General features: G+C 35.2%; 1 protein-coding gene across 1 annotated transcript in view; it reads left to right on the forward strand.

Annotated features, from left to right (window-relative positions):
- Positions 1 to 25,357, forward strand: part of LOC110473153 (ADAMTS-like protein 1) — a 309,111-nt gene that overhangs the window by 76,291 nt on the left and 207,463 nt on the right. Inside the window, exon 2 of the mRNA XM_077790007.1 lies at positions 12,413 to 12,532. Within this exon, the coding sequence (XP_077646133.1) occupies positions 12,413 to 12,532 (120 nt within the window). The remainder of the gene's footprint in view (positions 1 to 12,412; positions 12,533 to 25,357) is intronic.

Below are 25,357 nucleotides of genomic sequence, written 5' to 3' on the forward strand. Positions count from 1 at the left end.
TTTTCTCCTTAGACTTGAACATTATGAGGAAGGTGTAGTGGAAGGCAGAAAATACCGTTCTGTTTTCATTCTTGAGATGTGAGACTGTAAAAAAAGTAAGTTCAGCTCAATGTTTGCTTTGTTTGTTCTTGTCATCATGATGACTGTTTCACATGTTGAAATAGCACGTCATTTTCCTTTCTTTGAATATACTGTGACTGAGTGCACTCTATTGGAGACCTGAGGGAGAGACTCTTTTCTTCTTTCCTTACAATGCCCTGCATCTCGTCTTCTGAACAGGAGGAAATGTCATGTCTCGTATATGATTGTGTCACATATTCTACTACAAACTGGCACTGAATGTTGATCTGCCTCTACAATATCTGGGCATTGATAGCTATTTCCAGGAGGTCTAAAACTGAGTGTGAATAAGCAAACTTGGAAAAAAAATTTACCCCATCTGGTAATAGATCACATTCTCCCTGTTTAAAATGAAAATTTAAAAATCCACGAGTTTTATCCATTTCCACGTAGTGATGTAGTCTTCAACACCTTCATGATGAAGATCCTGTTTTAGTTAATAATTTTATTCCCCAAAGATTATAGTGTTTATAAAAATTTGTTTTTAAAAAAGGTCAGTCTTGTTTCTGTTTCCATGTTTAGCTAATGCAACTGCAAAATTTACAGATTAAACCCACCAAATTTATCTGCTCAATATATAGATTTTATTTTTTACACTTTAATCCTTTTTTATTATATTAGATTGGGGATTTTTTATTACATTACTCTTTTGCTCTTTCTGCTTTTGTATTACTCTTTTGAGGTCTTTTATCTCTGGGACACAAATCAAACCCTGAACAGACGAGTTTTCCTGTTTTATCTAGATGTCATACCATTTCCAGTAACTTCATGCTGGGAGTCAAATTCAAATGCCTTCAAGTCAAGCAGGCTCTCAGAGCAGCATCGTGGCAGGCATTTGGGAGCGTACTGAGTGTGCTTGGTTGTCTGCTCTGTCTCCCTCTGTGCAGAGTCTCTTGGTTGCTGTGTTCTGCCTCTTTCCCAGCCTTAAACACAGGTAATTAACTGGATGTTACAATTTTGCTGGTACTTCTTTCACTTGTATATGCAATTATAATTTTATATAATTACAATTTTATTTTTTTTTAGCTAAGCTGGACTTAACTAACACTAATTTAAGTGTTTTAAACAGAAAGATATAACAAAGAGCACTGAAAATTCTTTTTGGAGAAATTCTGGTGTAATTAATAAATGTATGCTAATATAGGATATTATTTCATGCTCCCTAATCAAGTAATAAGATGCATTTTGAGATGAGATGCTTTTTCTAAAATACAAATTTTCTGTTTCCAAAAGTTATTTATGAGTAATGTGGAGAACATGGATGGCTTAATGCAGGAATTTTGTCTGAAATATATAGCCTGATAATGAATGTGGCCTCTGGCCTTCAAGTCTATGAAACTCTGAAAATGGTGAAGAATCACTTGCTGAGATAAGAACAGCATCTAACACAAAACAAGTTTCAAGTAGACTGTCACAAAAGGCATATGACTCACGTTCTAGGAAATTCTCTCGTTATTGACAGTATGCGCACAACACAGTGTAAAAGGGGTGCTGTGTTTTGTGCACGGACAGGGAGACACCCTGTAACACAAGGAGCAAAGGGGATGTGGTTGTGCTTGGAAGAGGCGGTGCAGTTAAGCATGAGCTAACAGCGTGAGGAAGCGGTTATCTGGCTGGATACACCACCCCATAGTGTTGGGCAGCTGCTGTGTCAATGGCCACTGCATTCAAATAAAAAGGCCTCAAAATATCTTTAAAAGTAAATTAGAAACACAGTGACCTCCTCAGCAGTACAGCCCAAAAGATGTATGTATGGAACACTGAATAAATAATTAGAAAATCCTGCTGTGATTAAAAAAAACTGAAATGTTTTTTGTTAAGCAGGTGTACTTCTTCAGCTGGTAAAAATCAATAGTTGAAATGAATTAATTTACTACAGCTAATTTACTACAACTTGATGTCTGGTCTTTTACTTGCCAATTTGCGTCAAATGCCCCACCCTGCTCTGAGCTCCTCCAGAATTATTTAGATGCTTATTTAGAGTGTAAAGAACTGAGAGAAGTTAGAAATTCTGTTTGCAAAAATCTGACCCAACTGACTTCATTGATAACACATGCAATAGTGATATACTAAATATGAAGATATAAAAGAAAAACCTTCAATCCTATAAAGACACACCTTTTGTCTTTTTTAACCCCTACAGGAAAACAAAAACCACAAAAACTCTCCTATATTCACAAACTATTCAGAACGAAAAGGACTCAAGTATTATTAAAACCTGTCTTATCACTAGCAGAAAGCATCACACATTTAATGAAGAGTATTTTTAAACTAAAATACAATTTAAAGAGAAAGATTCCCCAGAATCTATGAATCAAGTTTTCTATTAAAATAACAATCACAGTATAAAGACATAAAAAAAAAATCTCATGACATGGAGCTACTTTATTCTCATATTTTTTCTACTGGATGACAATATTTCACAGGCATAAGAAAATCATGGCTTCTATTGCAGTATTTCACAATCTGTCACAAAAGCTTATGAATCTGGTGATGAAGTGCAAACAAAACCAATAATTTTATTGCTGGAAACAATGTTAATTTGGCTACCCAGCCATGAAAAAGCATACTCATCTGGAATAAATGGGGTGTGCAGTGCTTTGTTGTAAAGACATGAACTCACTGAAATCTATGTAATTGAATGGCAAATTATAAAGATAGCAGTTCTACTGTTTTCTACTACTGTGTTAGCTATTTGAAATATTTGCAGTATTGCTGTAAATACTGTAAGATTTGATTAGCAGAAAATACTATCTATATAATGACTATTAGCAATCTAGTAGATCACTCCTGAAATTCTACTTCCTAATAAAGTGGAGGTGGTCAGAGGCACAATCATATGACATGACAGCAAAAAACAAACTATTGTTTTCATAAATAATCCAACATGAAGAATTACATAAATTTCCCTTTTTTGCAGTAATGTGGTAGAGATACAAAAGAACACCAGGGCCTTCTATTGTAAATAGTTGAACTCCATGTCAGTCGGATTTGAGACAATGTCAATAATGTCAGTTTAGTGAATTTTCTACAAAGCCCCTTATTCTCTAATTTAAAACCATTTAACATTAAAAAGAAGAAACCAAATGATTAGTTTGATTCCTTTTTAAAAAAATTATGTTTATCAGTCCTGGGTCACAAAAGCCCAAAATTAAAGTACTGAAGAAAATCTGAAGATTATAATTGTAAAGTTTTATTTTCATAAGAAAAATATTCAATGCTCAGAGTTCCCAGGAATTTTGATTAAGTGATTCTGAAGAGTTTGCCAGTTTCTTCTTCCAAAACAGAAAATTGAAGGAAGCTGAGGGAATTCCATAGATGAAATAAAAACCTTCTGAGCAATGGGATTCAGAGTGAAAGAACAATAATTGCCTCTTCAAATTATTCAGTCTCTGAATTAAATTAGATTATCAATTCCATTATTTTCCTGAATGAAATTTGTCATTTCTTATTTTCTCACTTCGGGAAAGTTTCATTACTATCATTTTTTCTAACACACTCAAAAATAACAAAATAAATATATGGTGATAATTTAAGTGCAACTAATTATGATATATGTTGCAAAACAATGGTAAGTCTCATTTTATGCTTACATTCATGCCAATAATAATTTGAAATCTGTTACTGCTGATTATATGACATTTGGGAATGACTGGCCTTGCTAATCTCAGATTATTTGTTCATGCAATTTGACATTGGTTTTGGTCTATTCTGGCCCTTAGGAAAATATTGCGGATCAGTGACAAGGTGCATTGATAAATGAACATACTGAGGCTTGTAGAATGATTTCTAAAGCTGTTACTTGCTCCAGATTCTTGCATGGCACATACTAATTCTGACCATTTAAAAACTGATGCACCTTCTAAACTTTTACAGTTGAGTTAACAATTCCATTCCTGTTAATGGTCAACCAAGTAAGGCAGCAAAAGAAACAGCAGAAAATTAATTCTTCAGACCTCATATTTTGGTTTTGTTTAGTTTTATATCATAGAAATTTATGTGTATGCTTTCAAGTATTTTGAACAACAGTATTTATTTGGCTTGTTTTAGAAAGTAAATCTGTTTAGGCCTTGGACACAGTCTTGCTCAAATCACAGTAGAAATGTGCTGTTGTTTGTTTTGTTTTCATTTTTTTTTTTAATATCTTTCATGAAGATGAGAAGCTATACCCATCTATACATGTTCTATTTTTCCAGTAAATTAGAAACTAGGTAATTCTGAAGTATAATTTCAGTTCTTGTTCATGAAGCTTTTTAACCTTCATGCATTTTGTGTTAACTATACCCAGAAAGAAGGTTCTAATCTGCAGGATTTTAAATCCTCTAGCTTTGGATTTTTTGCTTCTATTTGACTTCACCTTTTTTATCCCCACAGTCTGCTTTTATTTTTTTTTCTTTTCTTGTTCTTTCTCCACTTTCTCTCTCCTTCCTTTTTTTTTTTTTTTTCTTTTTTTTTTCCTATGGTTGCTTGGCAGCAGGATAATTGCTGTGGTTTTGTGCATTCTGCATTTTTGCCCCTCTATTTAATGAGGCCATATTGGCTTTCTCTCTTGTTGGTAGACTGTGGGTCAAGTGTAGGCATGTGCATGCTTTACAATTTATCCCCATCATTGCTCATGTCTGTCCAAGATGTAAGTAGCTGGTGTTTTTGTCTGAGGGACACTTCATGCTGTAATTCTCGAGTGCAAATCACTTTTTGTTTCTTTTGTTCATTTATAATGAGAGACTGAAATGGAGCTTAAATAATTCCTTCAATGAAAACATTAACCAGCCTCTGCTATTGTGGTTGTTTAAGAACTGAAAATAATTAGCACAAACTCACATTTCCTTCACAGAGCTTTAAAAGAAGTCAGGATATTGCTATTAAGATAATAATAAATTCATTCTCTATGGAAAGGCAAGGAGGAAAGAAAATAGATTAAATATATTTCAAGACTAGCAAAAAGATTCCTGGTGGGAATATTTCACTGTTGAATAAAACATTCTCTTGGGAAATACACTGCTGTTTGTGCTTGTATTTATAGGCAGCATGTGAGTACCTTCAGAGAAGCCAAACAAGAACATCCTTTTCTCTTTAAAAATTTTAAACCTACAAACCCACTACAAACAGTAAACAGCTTCATAAGACCCTGGCTGTTAATTCAGAAACTATAATTTTATCACTGTTTGGAAAGATTGGAATTAGAAAGCAATATTTTTGATAATCAGGTCATAGGAAACATTTCCTTTCCATGGGGTAAAGAATTTTTATTTCTTTGTTTCTCTTATATAACTTTTCCTGCTCATGGCATGCAATCCTATATTGAGCTATCAGAACATATTGTGGTACTTAAGAATGTTGGCTTAGAAATTATTTAGTTCATAAAACTAGACAACTCTTTCTTCCATTTGAAAGACAGCAAGCTGAGAATCAAAGCCATAAAACCTAAGGGTTTTTTGTAAGGCAAGAATGAGCTATTATCTATCCATAAAAAGAAAAGCTGTGAAGCTATTACCTTAAAGAAAAAAAAAATCTGCATGAATAGAGAGAACTTCCCTTCAGACTTTATTTATAGGAAATACAGAAAGAAATATGCTGACAGCAGTTAGCTTAGGTGTAGGACAGTCTTCTGCACTTTAAGCAGAGATCTTTGCCAAAGGTAATAAAGTATTGAAGGTGAAGAACAGACCCCAGTTAATCTGCTGAGAATCTGACTACTTCCTTATGCCCTCTCTATTAACTGTTGACTGCATGAGACTTATGTGTACAATCACCTGAGTTTTCTTTAGCCTTCCCACACGGTAGTAAATATTTTCTGTATATTGACGGCACTCTGACATACCCGTAATGGAGAGTGACTGTCCAGCATACCTGTAATGGAGAGGCTCATATGAAAACTAACTATACTCACATGAGCACATTTTTCACAGGACTATGCACTGGGAATGTCACAGGACATTAGGCATTGGCAGTTTAATGGCATCACATGTGGATGATTTATTAAAAACGCCCTCAATTTTCTTTACCTTTACAACAGTGGCTTAGTAAAGAAGCATATCATATTGTCTAACATTGTAAAAATGAAAAAATAGAAAAGATTTATTGTTTTTTTTTCCTTTGTTGTTGTTTTGGCAATAAAAACATTTCATCAAATGATTAAAAAACCACCTGAATTTCATGGAAGGGAAGGGATTTTCCATGGGGAGAACAGTCATCTTCACAGCTCTAGAGTCCAATCTGTATGATAGAAATTATGAAAGAGAAAGAAAAATCTAAGATAGAGCTGTTGCTACTTCTGTCTAAATATGAGATTTTTATTTTGGATTCTACGTTATCTCTCATATGGATTCTTCTAGTCGTTGGTTTAAAGCAAGGGTTGACTGCATGACAGCAAACATTTAAAAATTTTAAATCTTTTTCCAAATGCATTGACAGTCTCTCTGTTCACCTGAATCTGCATATTTACCTATGGGGACTTAGAAAATTCATTGGGAAAATTTGAACATTTCTGAAACATATAATGAAGAAACATAGCACTTGGAGAATGATTTCCTTAATTGAATAGGGTAGTATCTCCTTTATGATATACTGATCTTAAAAACGTAGTGTGCTCATTTGCAAGAAATTCCCAGAAAGTGACATGCAGAATAGATTTTAAATTGTGCATAGCTTTCTGGGTCTCCATGGAGGAATGAAAAATGTTCAGAATGATTAACAGTGGCAGAATTGGGAGTAATGTATCTGCATATTTTAAATTCTTACATGGACTTTGGTAAAAATAAACATCTTACAGAATTTAGATTTAGAGCCAGACTGTAATTGCTTCTGAATCTGGGACCTGGTATTGGACTTTTACCCCCGTCTACCTACCCCTCTCTTAATTTCATTTTGGAGAATAATGAAAAAAGAAAATTTGGATCACCATTGCAGCACAAAACTGTGGCAGATTAAAGCCAATGGTAATAATTTCTTATTTCAGAATCCCCTATGAGATTTTGTTAAACAATGTCTTGAGGCAACAGTGGTAGGAATCAAGTTTATTTGACAGCTAGCAGCTACTTATGCACACCTTTGAGTCTTCTGGGATGCCTTTCCTTCTTGCATGATTGACAGGGCTGAAGGATGCAGTAAAGCTCTTGTCACCCATATAAAGTGCAGCACTCTGTTGGAAGTGTGGGCACTAAAGTAGAATGTTGTTGTTAGGTTTTATGGAGAGTAATTCAGAATAGAAATATATGCATAAGTTGTTATGGTGTTTGGAGAGCAGTTTATTCTAATAAAAGGCAATGTACAATAACTTGGTTTGTTAAAAGCCTACATTCCTCAGCCCTCACTATAAACATCACTGCTACCCTCTCTGATATTTAATGACTTAAATTTGGTCATGTTTCCTCTTTCAGTTTGTTTCTGTCAAGAAAATCAAGAGATTCATAGTGCTAGTTAGCAAAGTATTCCTCTTTTCATTGTTAAAACACTGTAGGCCACTTGGTAAAAAAAGAAAACTTAAAGAATCAGATATTTTAAACAATTTTATCAGAAGTATGTTTAATAAACAGGTTTTTTGCCTCTAGTTTTGACATTAGTCATAATTTTCTGTGTGCTTTAGACTTTGAAAATAAAAAATACAAAAATCTTTAACAGAGCGACTGTCACCTTGAAACTGCTCATGGAATGTGCCTAAATAGTTAATTATAAATATTTGAGGCCACAATTGATATTTCTGCTTTCTGAGCGAGGTACTTTGAAACTCCTCATCTGTGTTGAGAAAGGTGATACCAAAGGCACTATGATTGTTTACATCAGATTCCAAGCCTGTGTTGTTAGTCTTTGCCTTGTGAATTCAGCAAAATATTACTATTACACCTTTCTAACAATAATTATTAGTAGTTTACTTTATTGCTGGTTACAGCAAAATTAATGTAGCTAGTTCCACAGTGGGACAGTAATAAAGTGCAAGAAAACATAAACTGTGTTGACTGGGATACATTCTGTCATCTGCTGTTTTGTGTTGGGTCTTTTATTTTCCAATTATGTTTTTGTCAGCCTAATTCCTCAAAGATTTCCTCCTCATGGGCTCACACCACTAGATTTAATGGAAAAATTTATGTTTTGCATTGATTTAAGAGAGAAAGAAACTGAAAAATTAGAAAAATATTATTGCATTAGAAAAACATGTTTGCTGGAATTTTATCTCATATCAATTTCGTAAAAGGCTCCTTTGCAAAGTCACTTGAGCAACTGAATACCCAGATATCTTCCTCATGCTGAGAAACTGCAATTATATGCCTTTGATTTTCATGTGCACTAGTGAAACCTCATTACAATGTTGTTTGAAAATTCTTGAAAAGTCATATACTGACTCTTTTGACTGCTGCTGCTAAAGGTCAGATTTCCATCAGGCCACTGTTTCTTTGTATGGTTTTTCACTATAGTAGCCTTAAGAAAGGCTACTTAGGGGTATTTTTGGAGATATTTTCTAAGTTTGTCTGATCATAAACTGAATGAAGATACGTGAGAAATATGATGGCTCTGTTGTGATGAAAATAGGCTTCCTGAGAGAATGAAATGGTCATGTATATGTAGCCAAGATTTCAAGGAAAACTTGAAAAAGGGAAAACAGTCTTTCAGGACATTTTACATTTTACATTTTACATTCCAATTTACTGATGCTCATCTTTAATGGATGGATCTTTGATTCCAGCTCTCTCAGTAAAGATGAAGATATTCTACTTGAAGTATGTTTTATCAGATGATGTATGTTAAAGCTAACCCAGAGTGAACCATGACTCAAAGCAGGAAAGTATATTATATTAATCAGGCAAAGAATAACCTTTTTTAGATGACCACATACTTTCAGTCCTCTTCATGTTTTTCAAGACATGACCATTCATATTTGCTAAATTAAAAGACAGATATTCTTTCCATTCTTTCTTTACTTTCATTCTTTCATTCCTGCTCTTCTGGGTATTTTATTTCTCATCTTTTCCTTCATCTCCAGGATCCCAATGTCTTTTTTTTTTTTTTTTTTTTTGAGTCCTTATCCCTGTCTCTTCTTTTGGAATAGTGCCTCTGACACCTATTTTCCACCTATGTAATTTTAAATAATCAAAGCACTAATGTTGATATGGTAGTTAGTTAATTTTTAAAGATTAGCATTAGCTTATTAGCTAATTGATATTGCATATGCATTCTTTATCAACGTTTCATTTATTTTGAAAAACAGGTTAGAATTTTAATAACAACAAGATGACTGGTCTTATAAGGAAAAAAATTTTCAGAATCTGGGTCTATTTTTATAGGAACAAAATAAGAAAAACAGGAAGATGAATAATTGGTGATGAAGTGACTCTTTACATTGTAATTTGACTTGTAAAATTAATAACACAGGGATCTGGGCAGTATGGATTGATGGAAAAAGGCCAGTGGTATGATTTTCAAGACCTGATGCTGTGTCCTGAACTTTGGTCGCAACAACTCCAAGAAGCACAACAGGCTGGGGGCAAAGTATCTGGAAAGCTGCCCCAATAGGTAAAGGACCTAGTGACAGTGGCTGGACATGAGCCAGCAGTGCCCAGGTGGCCAAGAAGTGCAGTAGCATCCTGGCCTGTACTAGCAATAGTGTGGCCAGCAGGACCAGGGCTTGGATTGTCCTTCTGTACTTGGCACTTGTGAGGCTACACCTCCAATCCTGTGTTCAATTTTGGGTCTTTTGTGACAGGGGGGACATTGAGATGCTGGAGCATGTCCAGAAATGGGCAATGGAGATGATGAAGCGTCTGAAGCATAAGTCTCGTTAGGAAAGGGTTTGGGTAGCTGAGTGTATTTAGCCTGGAGAAAAGTAGTTTCAGTCTTATCTCTTCTCCAGCATAAGAGGAAATGGCCTTGAGTTTTGCCAGGGAAGGTTTAGATTAGATATTAGGAAAAAATCATCACAGAAAAAGTTGAGAAACATTGGAACCAGCTGCCCAGGGGCATAGTTGACTCACCATCCCTGGAGGTACTTAAAAGACATCTGGATGAAGCACTTAGGGACTTGGTTTAGTGGTGGAGTTGGCAGTGCTGGATTAAAAATTCGACTAGATGATTTTATAGATATTTTCTAGTTTAAACAATTCTATAATTTTATAATTTTTATATTTGCTGATCACAAGTTTTTAAAATTACAAGTAAATGCTATTATTTCAAAGTAAAATGAAAGAATAGATCTACTTTCTTGAAATAACTTGTGGAGCCTTCTCATTGCTACAATAACTTTAATTATTTGCACAGTCTTTGCAAATCTTGAGTTGAAACATTTTTATGAAGTATGACCTATTTCAAGAACATTTTTATTTGTAAGATAATGATTTGTTGAAAAAGAATACACGTCTGTAACAGAGCTCTTTTGTTTGGGGCACATGCATGTTTCTTCCTCAGACACCCCTGAGGACTCTTCATTGTTATGACTCAATAATATAAGAATAAAATCTGTGGGTGTATCCCTCAATGTTATCCACAAGATGGAAGCTAGCTATAAATTTAAAAACCCAACTCCTGTAAGACTGTTCCTTTTATGGGATGTTCTTTTTTTATTTCTTTTGTTCTGTTTTTAAAAAAAAACTACACATTTACAGCAGAGGATCTCAAAGCAACTGGAAGAATTAGGTGCCCTCTATTTCACCACTAGAGGCAAGAATTTTATATCAAAGAAATCGTCTATTATATTTAGTTGCATATAGTTTGGATTTAGGGACTCTTACTTCTTCCATTACCCACTTCATAGACATTCCCACTTCCCCTTGTAAATTAATTAAATAATATTTTTCTGGTCAGCCCATTATAATTGGCCTAGCTTTACAGAAGCTCTGATCTCAATTACTAGCTGGCAGGGAGGATTACCTCCTCCAAAAAAGCAATACTAATTCCCTTGGGAAAGGAAGGCAAATTTGTTCTTCATTTTCCCCCTGGACACTAAAATGTTGTTACTCACTAGCCCTTTGAACTTCTCAGCTAGAATAAGTAGAGCATAACTATGGCACCTGGCTGTACAGAAGGATGCATAGAAGAAATAGTCATCATAAAAGCATCAGAACATGGACCTTTTTTTTAGTAAAAGGTAGTAATTGCAGCTCTTGTAAGTAATAGCAATCCATTTATAAGTACTATTCTTATCTTAATGAGGAAATACTATATCCTCTGTTCCTCATTATAGTATATTATAGTATCTTATATAGTATCTGTGTCTGAATTGGATAGCATAAACAGATACTTTTTACTTTTCTGGAACATAAATCAGAATCTCTTATAAATAATTTATGGTAGTTGTGTTTATGTAATTCACAATAGTGTGGTCACTGTTGTCAAATAATAAAATATTCTTACTTAGCCATTTTGATAAAGCATAATATTCTCTCAAACTGGCCTTCCAAATAAGTTGTGAAATGCTGGTAATGGAAAAATCTACTATATTTCCAGAGATAATGCAGTCCCTATTCCTGGTTGTTAACAACCTTTAAGGATATTTCACCTGTAGTGGAATTCTTTAGAGTCAGTCTAATGAAACAACGTTTTGACATGCTCCAAAACCATGCCTCATATTTAACTGATTTCCAAAACTTTAAATTTAATGTTATGCCTAAAAAAGTTCTTTGACTTGAACTACCAAGGAAAAAATGGACCTGAAAACTTGAAGAATGTGGATTTTTTTTCATTATTTATTTCTAAAATCTATAAAAATGTGATCATACCTAGGACATTTTTATAGTAATTGCTTAGTCAACCACTGATGAAACAACCTCTTTCTCAGGTAGCTTGTACATATATATTTCTAAAAAGAATAGATACAAAGTTAGTTTAAATTATTTTGAATGTATGTGCATATTGGAGTTTGCTAGACAAATTATTTATAAATATATATTTTCTGTCCCTTCAAAGTTTTAAGCTCTATCATCTTATGATAGAACAGTCAAAATGATGGACAAACATTATCCATTTCATAAAGTAAAGGTGCAATTTAAATATTAACTAATTTTACAAAGGTGTTTTTAAATGTTAACTGTTTTATAAACCATAGATGTAAATAACAATATAGAAACTTCTTCCACAACAGAATTTTATGTAAATGGAAATTATTTATAACTGTACTGACATTCTTTAATGCATGTCAGTGTTCTCATTAATGGCAAGGCTGTCTGATTAGAACAAGTGTAGTAGTGGAAGACAGAGAACCATTAACTGTTTTTTTAATCTTCCAGTGATATTTTTCTGGATATTAGAATAGTGTCTATGAAAGAATTAAAATTTTGTATTTCCTAATATCATGTTTTCCTTCTAGGTTTTTGGAGATCAAAATCAAGGAGCAGTTTTCCTACGTGAATTTACATTGATCCGAAGAGAAAGTCTTCATGAAGATTTCCTATCTGATTTGCTGAATAATCACAAAACAGAAGACCCGGTAGGAATCTTCTATTTTTCCAAAACATTTTATAAGAAATTGTTGCAGGCATTGCTTTGGATAGGTCTTTCATTCTGCTTCATTAATCTATGGAAAGCAGTGAAATGGGATTTTTTTAACGGAAAAATGTTAACCTAAAAATATTGTAATTTCCATTTGAAGTAAAGACTTGTTCATAGGAAGGGTTCATGGGTGTCAGTGCATATGAGTTTTCATTATTGAAACACAAACTTTTTCACACAGATTGATTTTTTGCTTTCTAATGGTAATTTTTCTTATTCAGAATTTTGGCAGTCTAAATTGTTACCATTGTTTGCTTTGTACATGCAAAGGGAGATTATTTTTATTAAGTATGAATGAGTCAAGCTAAATGTATAGGTAATGTAAAAAATATATGATGCTTTGAATGGGCTAATTTTATTAAATGCACCAAGAAATGTAATAAACAGGGAAAACAATTTTTTGAAAAATATTTTTTAACTCTCTCCTGTGTATGCTTGGCAAGGTATTTATTTCTGGTCTGAAGGATTCCATGTTGTCTAGCAGCTTATATTTTTAAGAAAAGAATATAGAAGTAAGTAACTTGGTAGTCATGCTTAATCAGGTTTTAATATGAAATGAAATAAACCAGCTGTTTTTAAACTGCAGCAAGTTTTCTCTACCAAAATGATTAAGGGACTAGATAGACTATGTTTTACAAGGAAAGACTGAGGGAGCTGAGTCTGTTCAGTCTTAAGAAGAGACACTAGAGAGGGTACCTCACTAATACTTTCGAGTATCTAAAGGGAGGATGTCAGTGGATGGAATCCAGGCTCCAGTGGGACATCCCAAGCAACAGCACAAGAGGCAATGGGCACAAACTGATGCACAGAAAGGCCCACCTGAACATGACAAGGAAATTCTTTACTGTGCAGTGACTGACCACTGGAACATATTGCCCAGAGAGGTTACAGAGTGTTCCTCCCTGAAGATATTCAAGAGCCATCTGGAAACAAACTCGTGCAATGTGGTCTGGGATGACCCTGCTTGAGCAGGGAGGTGGGACCCAGGTAATACACTTGGACTATCAGACACAACTCTTCTGTAATTTTGTAAACATTTAGGTCTGACATTTTCAAGGGCTGATACATCTTGATGTCTAACAGCTTATGGTTTAACAGAAGCAGTGGTGCATTAGCATCTGTTATAACCAGGAAATGATGATGAATTTAGGGATTAAATGCTTTATAGGATTAAGTATTTATTTACTCTGGAGGATAGAGAGATTCTAGAAATTTTTGTTGGCACAGCCATGCTTAGCCCCTTTTTAATCAAGTTTTACCTTTCTTAGGTTATCTTTCTTTGTGCATAAGGGAATGTTATCCAATTATCACCAGTGGGGGTATGTAGAGCTAGGACTTCAGAAGAATGGAGTTGATGTCTTTTGATAAGTCTTGCTGCTCAGATGTAAGAAACCAGTTAACAAAAGTAGTGAAGGTATTAAACAATCTATTGTGTTTTTGCTAAATCATCTGCCCTAGACAAGTTGTCCTTTGTGCTTTACTACTGCTAAAAGAAATTTCAGATCAGTCAAAATCAATACTATATTCTACCATTTCAGGTAATTTTACAGCAGATCAGTATTTTATCAAACAACTGCTTTGTTGCTGGAATGCCTGTAATTGTTCTTCTTTAAAACCATTTATTTTCTGTGCTCCAGAGAAGAAAATGACATTCCATTACAATTCTGTCAGTATTGGTACCAGTACTTGTGACTTTTGATTTGTTGTTTTACTGAGCTGTGCTGGTTGTATGCATGTTTATAAGTGTTTTGTGTTCACACAAGAGGAAAGTACTCTGAAAAATATTTATAGATTTCACTTTCAGTGCAGTGTTCTTTTTTCTTTAATTGCTTTCACAGTTCCTGTGACATTCCTGTGATCTTCTTTTTGTGCAGTTTTGAGTGCTTGAGCACACATATACACTGAATAGTGCCCAGAAAATATGACTTCGCAATCTACATTTACTTATGACTTAAAGAACTTTACCAATCTCATTTCTCTGTGATACTACCTTCTAGTACTGAAGCACAATGTTTTCTGCTGCATTTGAACAGCAAAAGGTAGTATGGAAGAACTTGAAATAATTTTCCAGTATTAAAAAACTAAAAAATATAAAATACGATAAACGTATATGACCAGTTCATTGTGAGCTATGTAGTCCATTTCAAAGACAAGCACTAGTTTCAACCAGGGCTTTTCTTTAGCACTTATTCCAAATTTCTTCTTCATAAATACTAGTGAATTGGTTTTCCAAAATCCCTGTAGCATATAGAGGATATTGTTCCTATTTTATGAGTGTAGATTCAAGGCATCATAGATAGACATTAAGGACAAAACCATCTACCTTTCTTGAGTGCTTGAGAGACAAGGATCCATTTTTTTCAATTTACTTCCCCTGACACAGCACTAGGGTGAGGGGGGAATTTGAACTACTGGCCTCAAATGCAGCCCTGACTGCTCAGCATCTTTGTCTGTCAGGCTAAAGATAACAGGTAAGGCATGTACAAATTACATAGATTAAGGTACGTGATTAAGGTATCCAACAAAATTCACAGGTGACTCAACTGGAGTGATACAAAAATTGTTATTAAAGCAGATATAGAGTATAATTTTCCTGGAAAGAAAGCACAAACTGTATTTCAGGATCAATCATTCCCAATTAATAGGACCAATCCTTTCTTTCCTGTAATTTCAAGTGACATAGTGGTGTATCTAATGAGAAAACCAGTGTAAAACTGCTTTTCTAACAAATGAAACACAAGAAACCTGTTTTATAATAGTTCCCCAATATATCTCCTGCTCTGGTTCCTTGTAGAAGTCCTGTGACTTACATAAGGTAGGGTTTTTTGTTTGCATCTTTTGAAAAGTGGTGAGCTACAGTGAGTGCTGGACAGCTAGTGATATAGGAATTATGAAATAATCTTAATTATAATTTAGAAAGTATTTAAACTTTGTATTTTCTCTTGATGAAGACATGAACTGAGTTGCATTCTGAGAAAATTTGGGCTGATGATTTATATTTTTAAGATATTTTCTCAAGTATGCATCTTTACTCATCTAAAAAAGACCATGTTCCCACTATTTTTGTGGGTAGCTGAGAGCATCCAAAATTATTGATTCACTTCTGATATTGAAAAGTAATATCCCTGTAACTCCACAACTCTTTGGGCAAAGATACATACTTCCTCGGCGTCAGGTAAGTCTTTGATAGAATGATAGAATGGCCACAATCAGAGAGCAGGTTTACAGAACTTTCTGTGCCTATGTATTAAAAGATGTTGGCAAGGATGCTATAGTAATAACAGCCTTACGATTCTCAGTAAAAGTTGGAGAGATCAAAAAAGCTCCTGTTTTCCAGTAACCAGTTACTAAAATAAAAATGCTTAGCAATGAAATACACTACCTGTTTATAAGACAATTTTAAGCAATTATTTGCAAGATTGTATTAATAATACAGGTTAGCCAAAATATCTTGGATTATGATATCCAGTCTAATGAAAAGTAGGCTTCCTATTTTAGGCTTTATCTTGGTCATTGAAATGACTCGCAGAAATATTTTCCGTATCTTTCAGTTATATTTACTGCCTTGGAGAAAATATAGCCATATTTTCTTACTTTCCCTTTCAATATAAAGGAAAAGGGATCTAAGCTAATTGATGTGGTTCCATCACTATTTGTGTCAGGGAGAAAATTACTAGAAGCCAGAGAGGGTTTATATTTTTATAATTTTCTGTCTTGTTCAAAGTCAATAGCTGAGATTACACTAACAAAATTATTCAAAGAAAGCCTCTGATTTATATTTCACAATTCCTAACTTATAGTGTTTTCCTGCTTTTGGGAAAAGATTGAAAATAATTTAAGAACTGGAGAAAATAACTTAAAATATAACGGATTTAGACAGAAAACTTAAGGTTCAGGAAAATCCTAGTTTAAAGAATGTGTCAAGGATTATACTCCTACATTTTTGGGGAAGTTCCTATTTATGTGTTCCTGCAATTCAGGGATGATACTTTTGGGTACTCAGGAATTCTGAGTTAAGTCTATAAAAAGTATATGTTTTACTGAGCAATTATTTAAAACCTCAGATTATATCTAAAGTTTTCTGTACTGAGGTCTGATTCTGAGATAAAGTTATTGATTAAAAATTCTCTACATCGTTATGAAAAAAAGAAAAGCAAGCCCTGTAAAACATGAAGAAAACCTAGATGTATATCTAAACTTTTTTCCCAGATGATTCTGATATTTAGAATTTATTGCTTGTACATTTTAGATGGATGGGTTAATTTTCAGAATATAAATATCCTGAATATTTTATTTATTCTATTTTTGAGCCATACTTTTTTTTTTTCTTTTTACTCGGAATTATTTATGTGCAAGAATGCATTATACTCTAAATATATTATGTGTAACAGTAGAAGATCCTCAGCCTGTTGATTAAAGAATTTCCAAACTTCTCATCTAAAAATCACATATCTCTAAATGGTTATAAAATGATGCTGCAGAATCCAGATTTGAGATCTTCATGGATGGGAAATCACCAGACCACAGGAATTACAGATACTGCCCCCTGCAGCTGCTGACATGACAGATCAAGAAAAATCTTTGGATGATAGTTCTCTGACTAGCCTTACCTTGTATTGCTACTTGTAGGTAAGAGATCTGTGGTGCAAGTTATAACAGTCTTATATATGCTACTGCCGATCTGATTACTTGAAAATCATTATTTTGTCCTGGAAAAACTATAATATTGGCCTAAATATTTTGGAGTCTAAAGCAGAGCTGTCTGTATTTTTTCTTGCTCCCAGAGACGAGGAATTATGTAAGATTATTTGTTATTTTCTCTGGAAAACAATCTCCTCAGAGAGATCTAGATCATAAGTATTTTGGAATGCTTCTCAGTTTATATTTTTAATAATTGCTTCTTTTTTCCTCCAGGTGAAATTGCCTTAAGATAGGTTTTCTCTTGAAATGTTCACCTGCTTTTAAAAGGGAAAGTATTAATCATGTGCAGAGATCTATGGATCACCTAACATGAAAGTTAGGATGGACCACTAGCATTTGCCACTTTCCTTATATCTAAAGGTCTTCAAGTACTCAAATACCAAAAGATCTGAATACACACACCATCTTTCTGACTGCCTCTTGATGATGATATTTACATCCATTTAAAAATAGAAACATGACCTAACTGTTCCTATATTCTTCTTTTAGAAAGTCAGTCAATACAGCAGTACTCACTAAAAAAAAATTTAAAATTACATTCCAAAGCTTGGAGTCCATGTCCTACAGCTGCCAAAACTGTCCCATGACTGAATCAAGTGCTGGTGTTGAGATGGGAGAAAAGGAAGCCATTTTTAGAAAGACAGTAATAAGCCTTGTCCACATTAAGATGAAAAATTTTAATGCAACCAAGCCATTGCTTGCATAATGATATAGAACACTATTTGGTCTTCCACAGTAATTAACAGAATCAAATTTATGCATATCTGTTCCAGATAGATCTATTCTATAACTGAAATCCTAGAATCTATCAGATTAAGTAGTTTTCTGTCTGCCTCACTGAAATACTTGAACCTCTTTTTTCAATTGCACTGTTTCCACTCTATGTGAGCATAATTCAAAAAGCTAGTAGCTTTTTTTGCACTAGTACAATATACGGATGCTCTCTGTATGTATATTCACATCTGTGAATTTCAATAGGAGTATTTTGAAACAGTGCAAATAGTTCAAGAAGAAAATTCCTTTGGAATAGTTATTACAATAAAAATATGTGTAACTTTAGCATTTCAAAGCAAACACTCAACATCACTGTCTTATCACACGCTTCATCAAAATAAGCAATTTCTCTTTTTTACATAATTGGCAAAATGTATATAATGGATTTACTGGAATTTGTTAATTAAAAACAACAAGTGAAGGGTGTCATAGGTTGAGAAGGAAGTGAGTTTTCTTGGGAAGTTATAGCCAAACCAATCAGTGGTCAGATTTGAATATTGACACCTGGTGTGACCACTGTAGCATGGATATGCCTCTGAGAATACAGAGGGTTAAAAGCAGAGAACTCCCAGGGGAACTCTCTCTTTTGTCCTGGGCAGGATGGAGAGACACTGAGATGTCCCGGGCAGCCCACCCCAGAAAGAGAGAGAGCGAGCGAGCCTGTGCCACCTGGACATTTGATACCATGTGCCAGCAGTACCGCAGAGAAAGAGAAGGGGGCAGGGGAAGGTGCCCAGCCGTGGGAGTCCTGGGCAGCCTGTGTGAGATTTCAGCCTCAGGAGAGCAGTGAGACCAAGGCTTTAACCCCTTCTTGGACAGAAAAACTTTGTGAAACACTAATCTTCCTTGATCTGAAGGAGAAGAGAGATGGCCCGGGGTCTGAGATGTCAGAAGAAGATGGGAAAGAATCCTGGGTGGGAGGAGATATGGAGTGGCCTTTGGCTGGACTTTTCTTGTATAGCCATAGACTGAATCAGTTCTCCTGTAACACAGAGACTGCATTAGGGAGATGCAATGACTTGAGCCAAGAGAGTGACAGGAGTGAGAGTGACCTGCTGAAGTGACACCATGTGTAGCACTGAAGTGAACAGAGAAAGATGAGGAGGGTGTGGTGGTGCCTTCCGTCTTCAGTGAAGAAAAAGATCTCTGTTCTTGAGACCCTTGGGCCCAGGGGAGGAGAAAATGGGGGAGACTGTTGTCCCAAAATGAGACATTTTTGGTTTTTTGTATTTGGCAAAGCATCCTTAAAAGGAGCCCTGTAAGCAGTTTTGGTCCATGCACGGTGGTGAGAGCACTGTACATGGAAGGAGGATGTCACAATGGCAGATTTTCTCCAGGCAGTGCCATGTGTGACATGGAAACAGGAGACATTTCAATTGTGTTTCCTGAGGAAGACTATGGTACAACAGAAAGTCCTACCTCCCTTGATGAACTGAGAATTGATTATCTGAGGGGAGGTAACTTGATTGAGGGTCCAAGATTTTGTCTCACTGTGCTTTGGTGGAAATTGGGAGGGAGGAGGACGAATGTTTTGGAAGGTTTTCATTCTGAATCTTGTGTGTTTCTTTCATTATAGTGTAGGTTAATAAGGTTTTTTTTTTTTTTTTTTATTTCTAAGCTTGAGTCTTCTCTGCTGTTTCTGATCACATCTCATAGTAGCCATTTGAGAAAAAAAATATTTTCATTACCCATGATAAAGGGTAAGCATCAAGTAGATGAGAGTATTACAAAAGCTCTCTAGCAAGAAGGGGAGGATACTGACCTGAGATATTCCAAACTTCCTCTTCTACCTGAGATCACGAATTTCACCTTGAATTGCTCTACAGAAGGCAAAACATAAGTGGTAAAGAGCTATAATCTTTTAACAATTGATGATGATATGAGTGGCTCATTTTAGTACTTTGTGGGAAAGTACTCCTTTTTGTTGGACTTAGGCTACTAGATCCTTGACTAAGAATACCTTTTTCTACAGCTGTGTAAATCTTTGCAATTTTCTGCATTATAAATATTAACAAGTCATGCTAGTAAAAAATGTGATTTCACTGCTTTAGGTATTTGCAAATTAACCATTCCTCATACTTTCATAATTCTGTGTTAGGGCTGGTCATCTTTAATGTTCTGTTAGTTTTCTTTCTTTGTGAATACATAATATATATGCCATATATGGAGATATGTCATGTGAATATGCCTATCTAGATGACATGTTTGCAAAACAAGTCTCAGCAGTCCAAAGTAAAGCAGACTACTTAGCAAATGCTCACTAATCAATTGTTTGAAACATTCTAGAGGAACAACTTACACATTATTCTTTCAACTTTGCTTTTTCAGTAGTTACAAAGAGTCTTACATACTATGGCCTGAGGTATCTTTAGGATCACAGGCTTGTCAAGAGTGCTTCTCTTGCTTTCAAGGTGTACAGAGTTTTCTTAGCTGCACTGAATACAGAGTTTGCGATCAATGCTGCGTCTTGCAGTTCTAGAGACTCTGCCTGCTGTCCTCCACCTCTAATGCCTCTCAGCATTAATTGCCACACACTGCAATTTTTGTAACTTAATGAATGCATTTAATTTGTTGATATTTTTGATTAATATTGTATAATTTTCTTACTAAATTCTTATTTGAAACCTACAGTGAAGTTAGCTTTATTTTTGTTCTGTGGTTTCCATGGCTTCTCTTCCTTGTAGCTTTCAGATTAGCTGTGCAGGCCTGAAACCAAATAGGTTGGCTGCACTCCACTGGAACTTATAACACGATGTTTGTCAGTCTGATCATACCACATTTTTTGCAGACTTTTGGAGAAGCAAGATCGTTGGTAGAGTCTGAACAGCAAGTTAATCAGAAAAAATCTGTTACAGGATTTACAGGACATAAAATATCCAATCTCAAAAGGATAATCCAATGTTGCAATTTTTTTGCTACACAGAGGCTGTTATTACAGTATGGTTTCAGAATAAATGAATTAATTTTTTGCCTAACTTTGTACAATCTTTTATGCTTGTGACATCCAAAAAGTCTTATTAATTTATCATTCTACAGAGAGATTGCTGTTTGAATGGGAAGTTTATTTCTGTTCCATGTCGGTTTTCACTCTGTGTCATCCTTCTGACCTTCTTCAGTAGCAACGTTGCTTCCTTCTTCCCTCTTCTTCTGCTACATTAGTGTGAGCTGAAACAATTTTTTTTCTGAATGTGAATGTACTGTGATAAGTATTAATTATAATTCCTCTTTATGATGAAGGTAGGCATGGATTTGCACTAGAATCAAAACATAGTGAGGCTTGAACAAAAATGAAGGGTGAGGTATTATTCTTCAAGGAATCAATTTTTTCAGTGTAGTACCTGCCCAAAAAATTATTTTTTGTGTAGGGATGAGTTTTCCCTGTCATGTTTCACATAAACAGATCTGCTGACCATTCTCCATGCACCGACTTCAGTTTTCAGATGCTGTGTACCTTCTCCACTGTGCATCTTCTGGGGTAGGACCTGGGACAAGAATTTTATTGAGAATTCATGGGTAAAAAAAGATGGATTTAATGTGTACAAGAGTCAGTTCCTTCACTTGCTGCAAAAAACTCTAGATGCAGTTTTCTATATGATGAAAATTTTTATTTCTTTCCCATCTTGTGGAAAAAAAATCTGTTACATTTTTGTATGGCAAGAAAGGTGTACTGTTATTCCTGCATGCATTGCATCAGTTCTCTATGATTTAAACTGGAATTGTGAAAAAATAGGTTATAAATTCAATTATATATATATGAGTCTAAACCAATCACATATATTGTTTTTAAAATATATAAATTAATGTGCCTAAGGACCTTTGAGGGATATTGGGCAATACACTCTTAATTAGAAATCACACGATTGCTGTATAGTTAAATGGAATTCACAGTGTTAGGAATATGTGTGTGTGATTTTTTTTTCTCCTTTTTGTTTTAACATACAGAGAAGAAAATATGGGAGTGATTCACTCTGGAAGCAGTTCTATGACCTTTCTATTGTGTGATTCTGCCTCCCTCCACCTCTACCCCACTGCCCACCCCCCCCAAAAAAAAAAAAAAAACAAAAACAAAAAAAACCCCAAGCAATCAAATATAAGTCTATTTTATTCCTTTTTATGAAAATACTGAATTTGTTGGAAATCGGATATCCAAAATAGACCTTTCCTGTAGTATTGTAGTATTGTCTGTAATAGTGAGTGATTTTCCAATTACTAATTAAAAATCACTTTCTTGTCAAGGTTTAAAATTCTAACAGGATGAATTAGCTTTAATGAAATGTCTTAAAAAGGAGCAAGGAAGGGAAAGAAAAATAACTGTAAAGGGAAAAAAGTTTGTATATTGGGCAGATAATTTCTGATGTTTCAGAAATGGTAGTCTGTTATACTTAGTGCATATCACAAGCTGTCTTGAACTTCAGAAAACACAACTGCATTTTAATTCAAATTGCTACTTTAACAAAAATGACAAATTTATATTATAACCTTATATTTTCAGTGACTTAATGCCCCTATTTTAACTGTGTTAAAAAATGTACTTGCAGCTGTATTTTATCACAACCACATTTTGAGAAACTGCTGAGAATTCCCACTATTATTTACACACATAGCTCGGTCATTTAGTTTCCTTCAGTAGCTGTGTGTTTAAATGTCCATGAGAAACTGCAAAATAATAGCCAAATTATGTTTTTATTATATCCTTTTTATCAATCTTGGCATAAGAATGTAAGAAAAATCACTTTGGCATGCCTCACAGCCTCTCCTCGCAGGGCTCCAACCCCACTGCCTTGGTGCTTCTTCTTGCCTCCAGCCTTCTCTGCATGCAGGGCGGTATTCACGGTGTGATCTGATGTACACAGTAGAGAGAGGCAAATCCCATCCCAGGCTCTGGGGCTGTCCTGTACTCGTGTGCCCAGACAATGCTGTCCCCACTGCTGCCCATGTTCATGGCTGGCCACTCTGGGGCCATCCCCCAGAGCCCCAGCCTGCCCCCAGCACAGTTCTGCCTTTCTGGGAAAGACATTCCTGTTGGTAACTTTCTGTCATGGTCCTTTTGGCTAGCTGGCATGCCCTCAAGTATAAATACTATTTAACAGGAATTGTTTTGAATGTAAATAACAGTGTCCAAGATAGTCATGGGAACAAAATTTGCTGTCTACAGAAGGTGCAGTGGAAAGAAAAACAGAAGTACAGCCAAGCATGAGAGATAATTAGCAGTCTAGTTAAAAATTGCTTAAAATCACTAGATTGCATCAGGAATTTAGTTGGTCTTGCAGGCCGTCATATCTAGGTGTTCACCAGTACCTAGAAACTGAAGGCTTCAGTGTATTTGTTCTTCAGGATAACTGCAATATGAGAAAAAGGAATGAGCAGTGATTCTGTACTAATTTACCTGCAATGGAAAATGATCTCACATATCAGAACAACAACAGCCATATTTTTTCTCTCATTAAGCAACTAAAAATCAGGAGGTTGCTATTAACAACTATAATTATTGGAAACATTTCTTTTCCTTTGGTTGTGGTTTCTGTAGATGTAGTTAAGTGGCTTGCCACGCTCCCGCCCCGGTTCCCTTTGTCTCAGCCCCGGCTAGCTCTTCTCTGGGGCGAGAGTGGGCGATGGAGGCACCCTCCGCCGCTCCCAGCTGGGGTTTGGAGAGTGCCTTTGTGGGTCCCGGGCAGCGCTAGCAAGCCTCGCGGTGGTAAATGAAGAGCGGATCCTGCTGGGGGCTAAGTCCGAGTTTATTGTAGCCCAACGGGGCCAAATGTCCTAGAACAGTGCCAGCCAACAGGAACAAGCACAAGGTGCTTGCACTGGCTTATAAACTGTAAGGGAGGGGTATCCAACGACCAATGGGGATAGGGATAGGGGGTGGCTCCGGGATGGGGGGATATGGTGGGGTCCAATGGGGGAAGGATATGGGGGGAGCCCCAGGTCCTCGCCCAATCACCCGGTGCCCTGAGTAGAAGCTTCTGGACGGATGGGAAGGGGCACCGAGTGATAGACAAGGCACCCGGGGGGGGTAAAATGCCTCTTTCAGGGTGATGGATAGATACTGGGAAGGCGGGAAGGGAGGACAAGGCGGGAAAACTGGGGATAAACCAAGTTGCACACGGGGGTACAAAGGAATAAACCAATACATAATACAGGGATAATAAAACATATACATAACGCAACTCCACATCGGCTTGTGGATCTTTGATATTATTTTGACTATAAAACATTGCTTATGATTACAAGACATGCTTTTGACACTGTTCTCAGTGGCCTTGAGGCCAACAGTATAATACATTGCATGCTGTCTGGTGATGGTTACAGAGCACCATCAGACTGACATCATTCCATTTAAGAGACATGTTTCAAGAAGAGCAATTTGTCCTTGACTTTTACCAGAAGACTGCAGAAAACAAAAGCAATTTTATTCCCTGTGAAAGTCCATGTAAATGTATGATTCTGAACATATTGTTTGTAGTCATTGCATGAATAAAATTACTAAAATATTGTGAATAAACATAAAAATTATATGTAATTTCTCTTTCCTTCTATAATTTATTTGCATTAATATAATTTAAAACCTGGTTGAAAATAATAAAGAATACAGCCCTCCCCCGAAATTTTGTTCGTAGACTCTCTAGCAATAATTTCTTCTTCCTCTTTCTTTTTCCCTCCCTGCAATTCTTAAGGCCTTCTTAAAAAATTTCAAAATATTGTATCATTTTTTTTTCCCTGTGGATATGCTTGAACTCTCTTTGTCTGCTATTTCTTCTTGTTTTTATTCTTAAGATATCATCTAGTTCTACAGGATAAAAAAAAAGTCAATTCTGTGTTAACCAAATCTTACCATTTTACACATCTGATTTTTTTTATTTTTTTTATTTCTGTCTTCAATTTTATTTTCTAAATGCAAATTCTACAGTTCATTACTGAAAACTCTGTGGAAGTCACAAGTAAAATTAAGGACATTTAAGTATAGTTTTCTATGAGATATTTACATACCAAAATACCATTTTCTTTCGTGCAAACTATCTTCAAATTTAGTGCATTAAGATAACAAAAAGGAAAAACAGAAAGAACTAAATTAGTGGAACATACCCACTATAGCATAAGACATCATTCTTTTATTCATATTATAAACCTCTCAGTACTTTCTGAGTGCAAGGTTATTCCAAAGCCTCACTGCTTTGATAGTTAGAAACATCACTACATACCTTACTTATGTTATGTTTTGCATTTATCTTGCAAAAGTAATCTGCTAAGACTACCCCACTAAACTTTTTTAAAATGTATTTTTAAA

Source organism: Lonchura striata, chromosome Z, assembly GCF_046129695.1.
Source record: "Lonchura striata isolate bLonStr1 chromosome Z, bLonStr1.mat, whole genome shotgun sequence".
In the NCBI taxonomy this organism is placed as follows: Eukaryota; Metazoa; Chordata; class Aves; order Passeriformes; family Estrildidae; genus Lonchura; species Lonchura striata.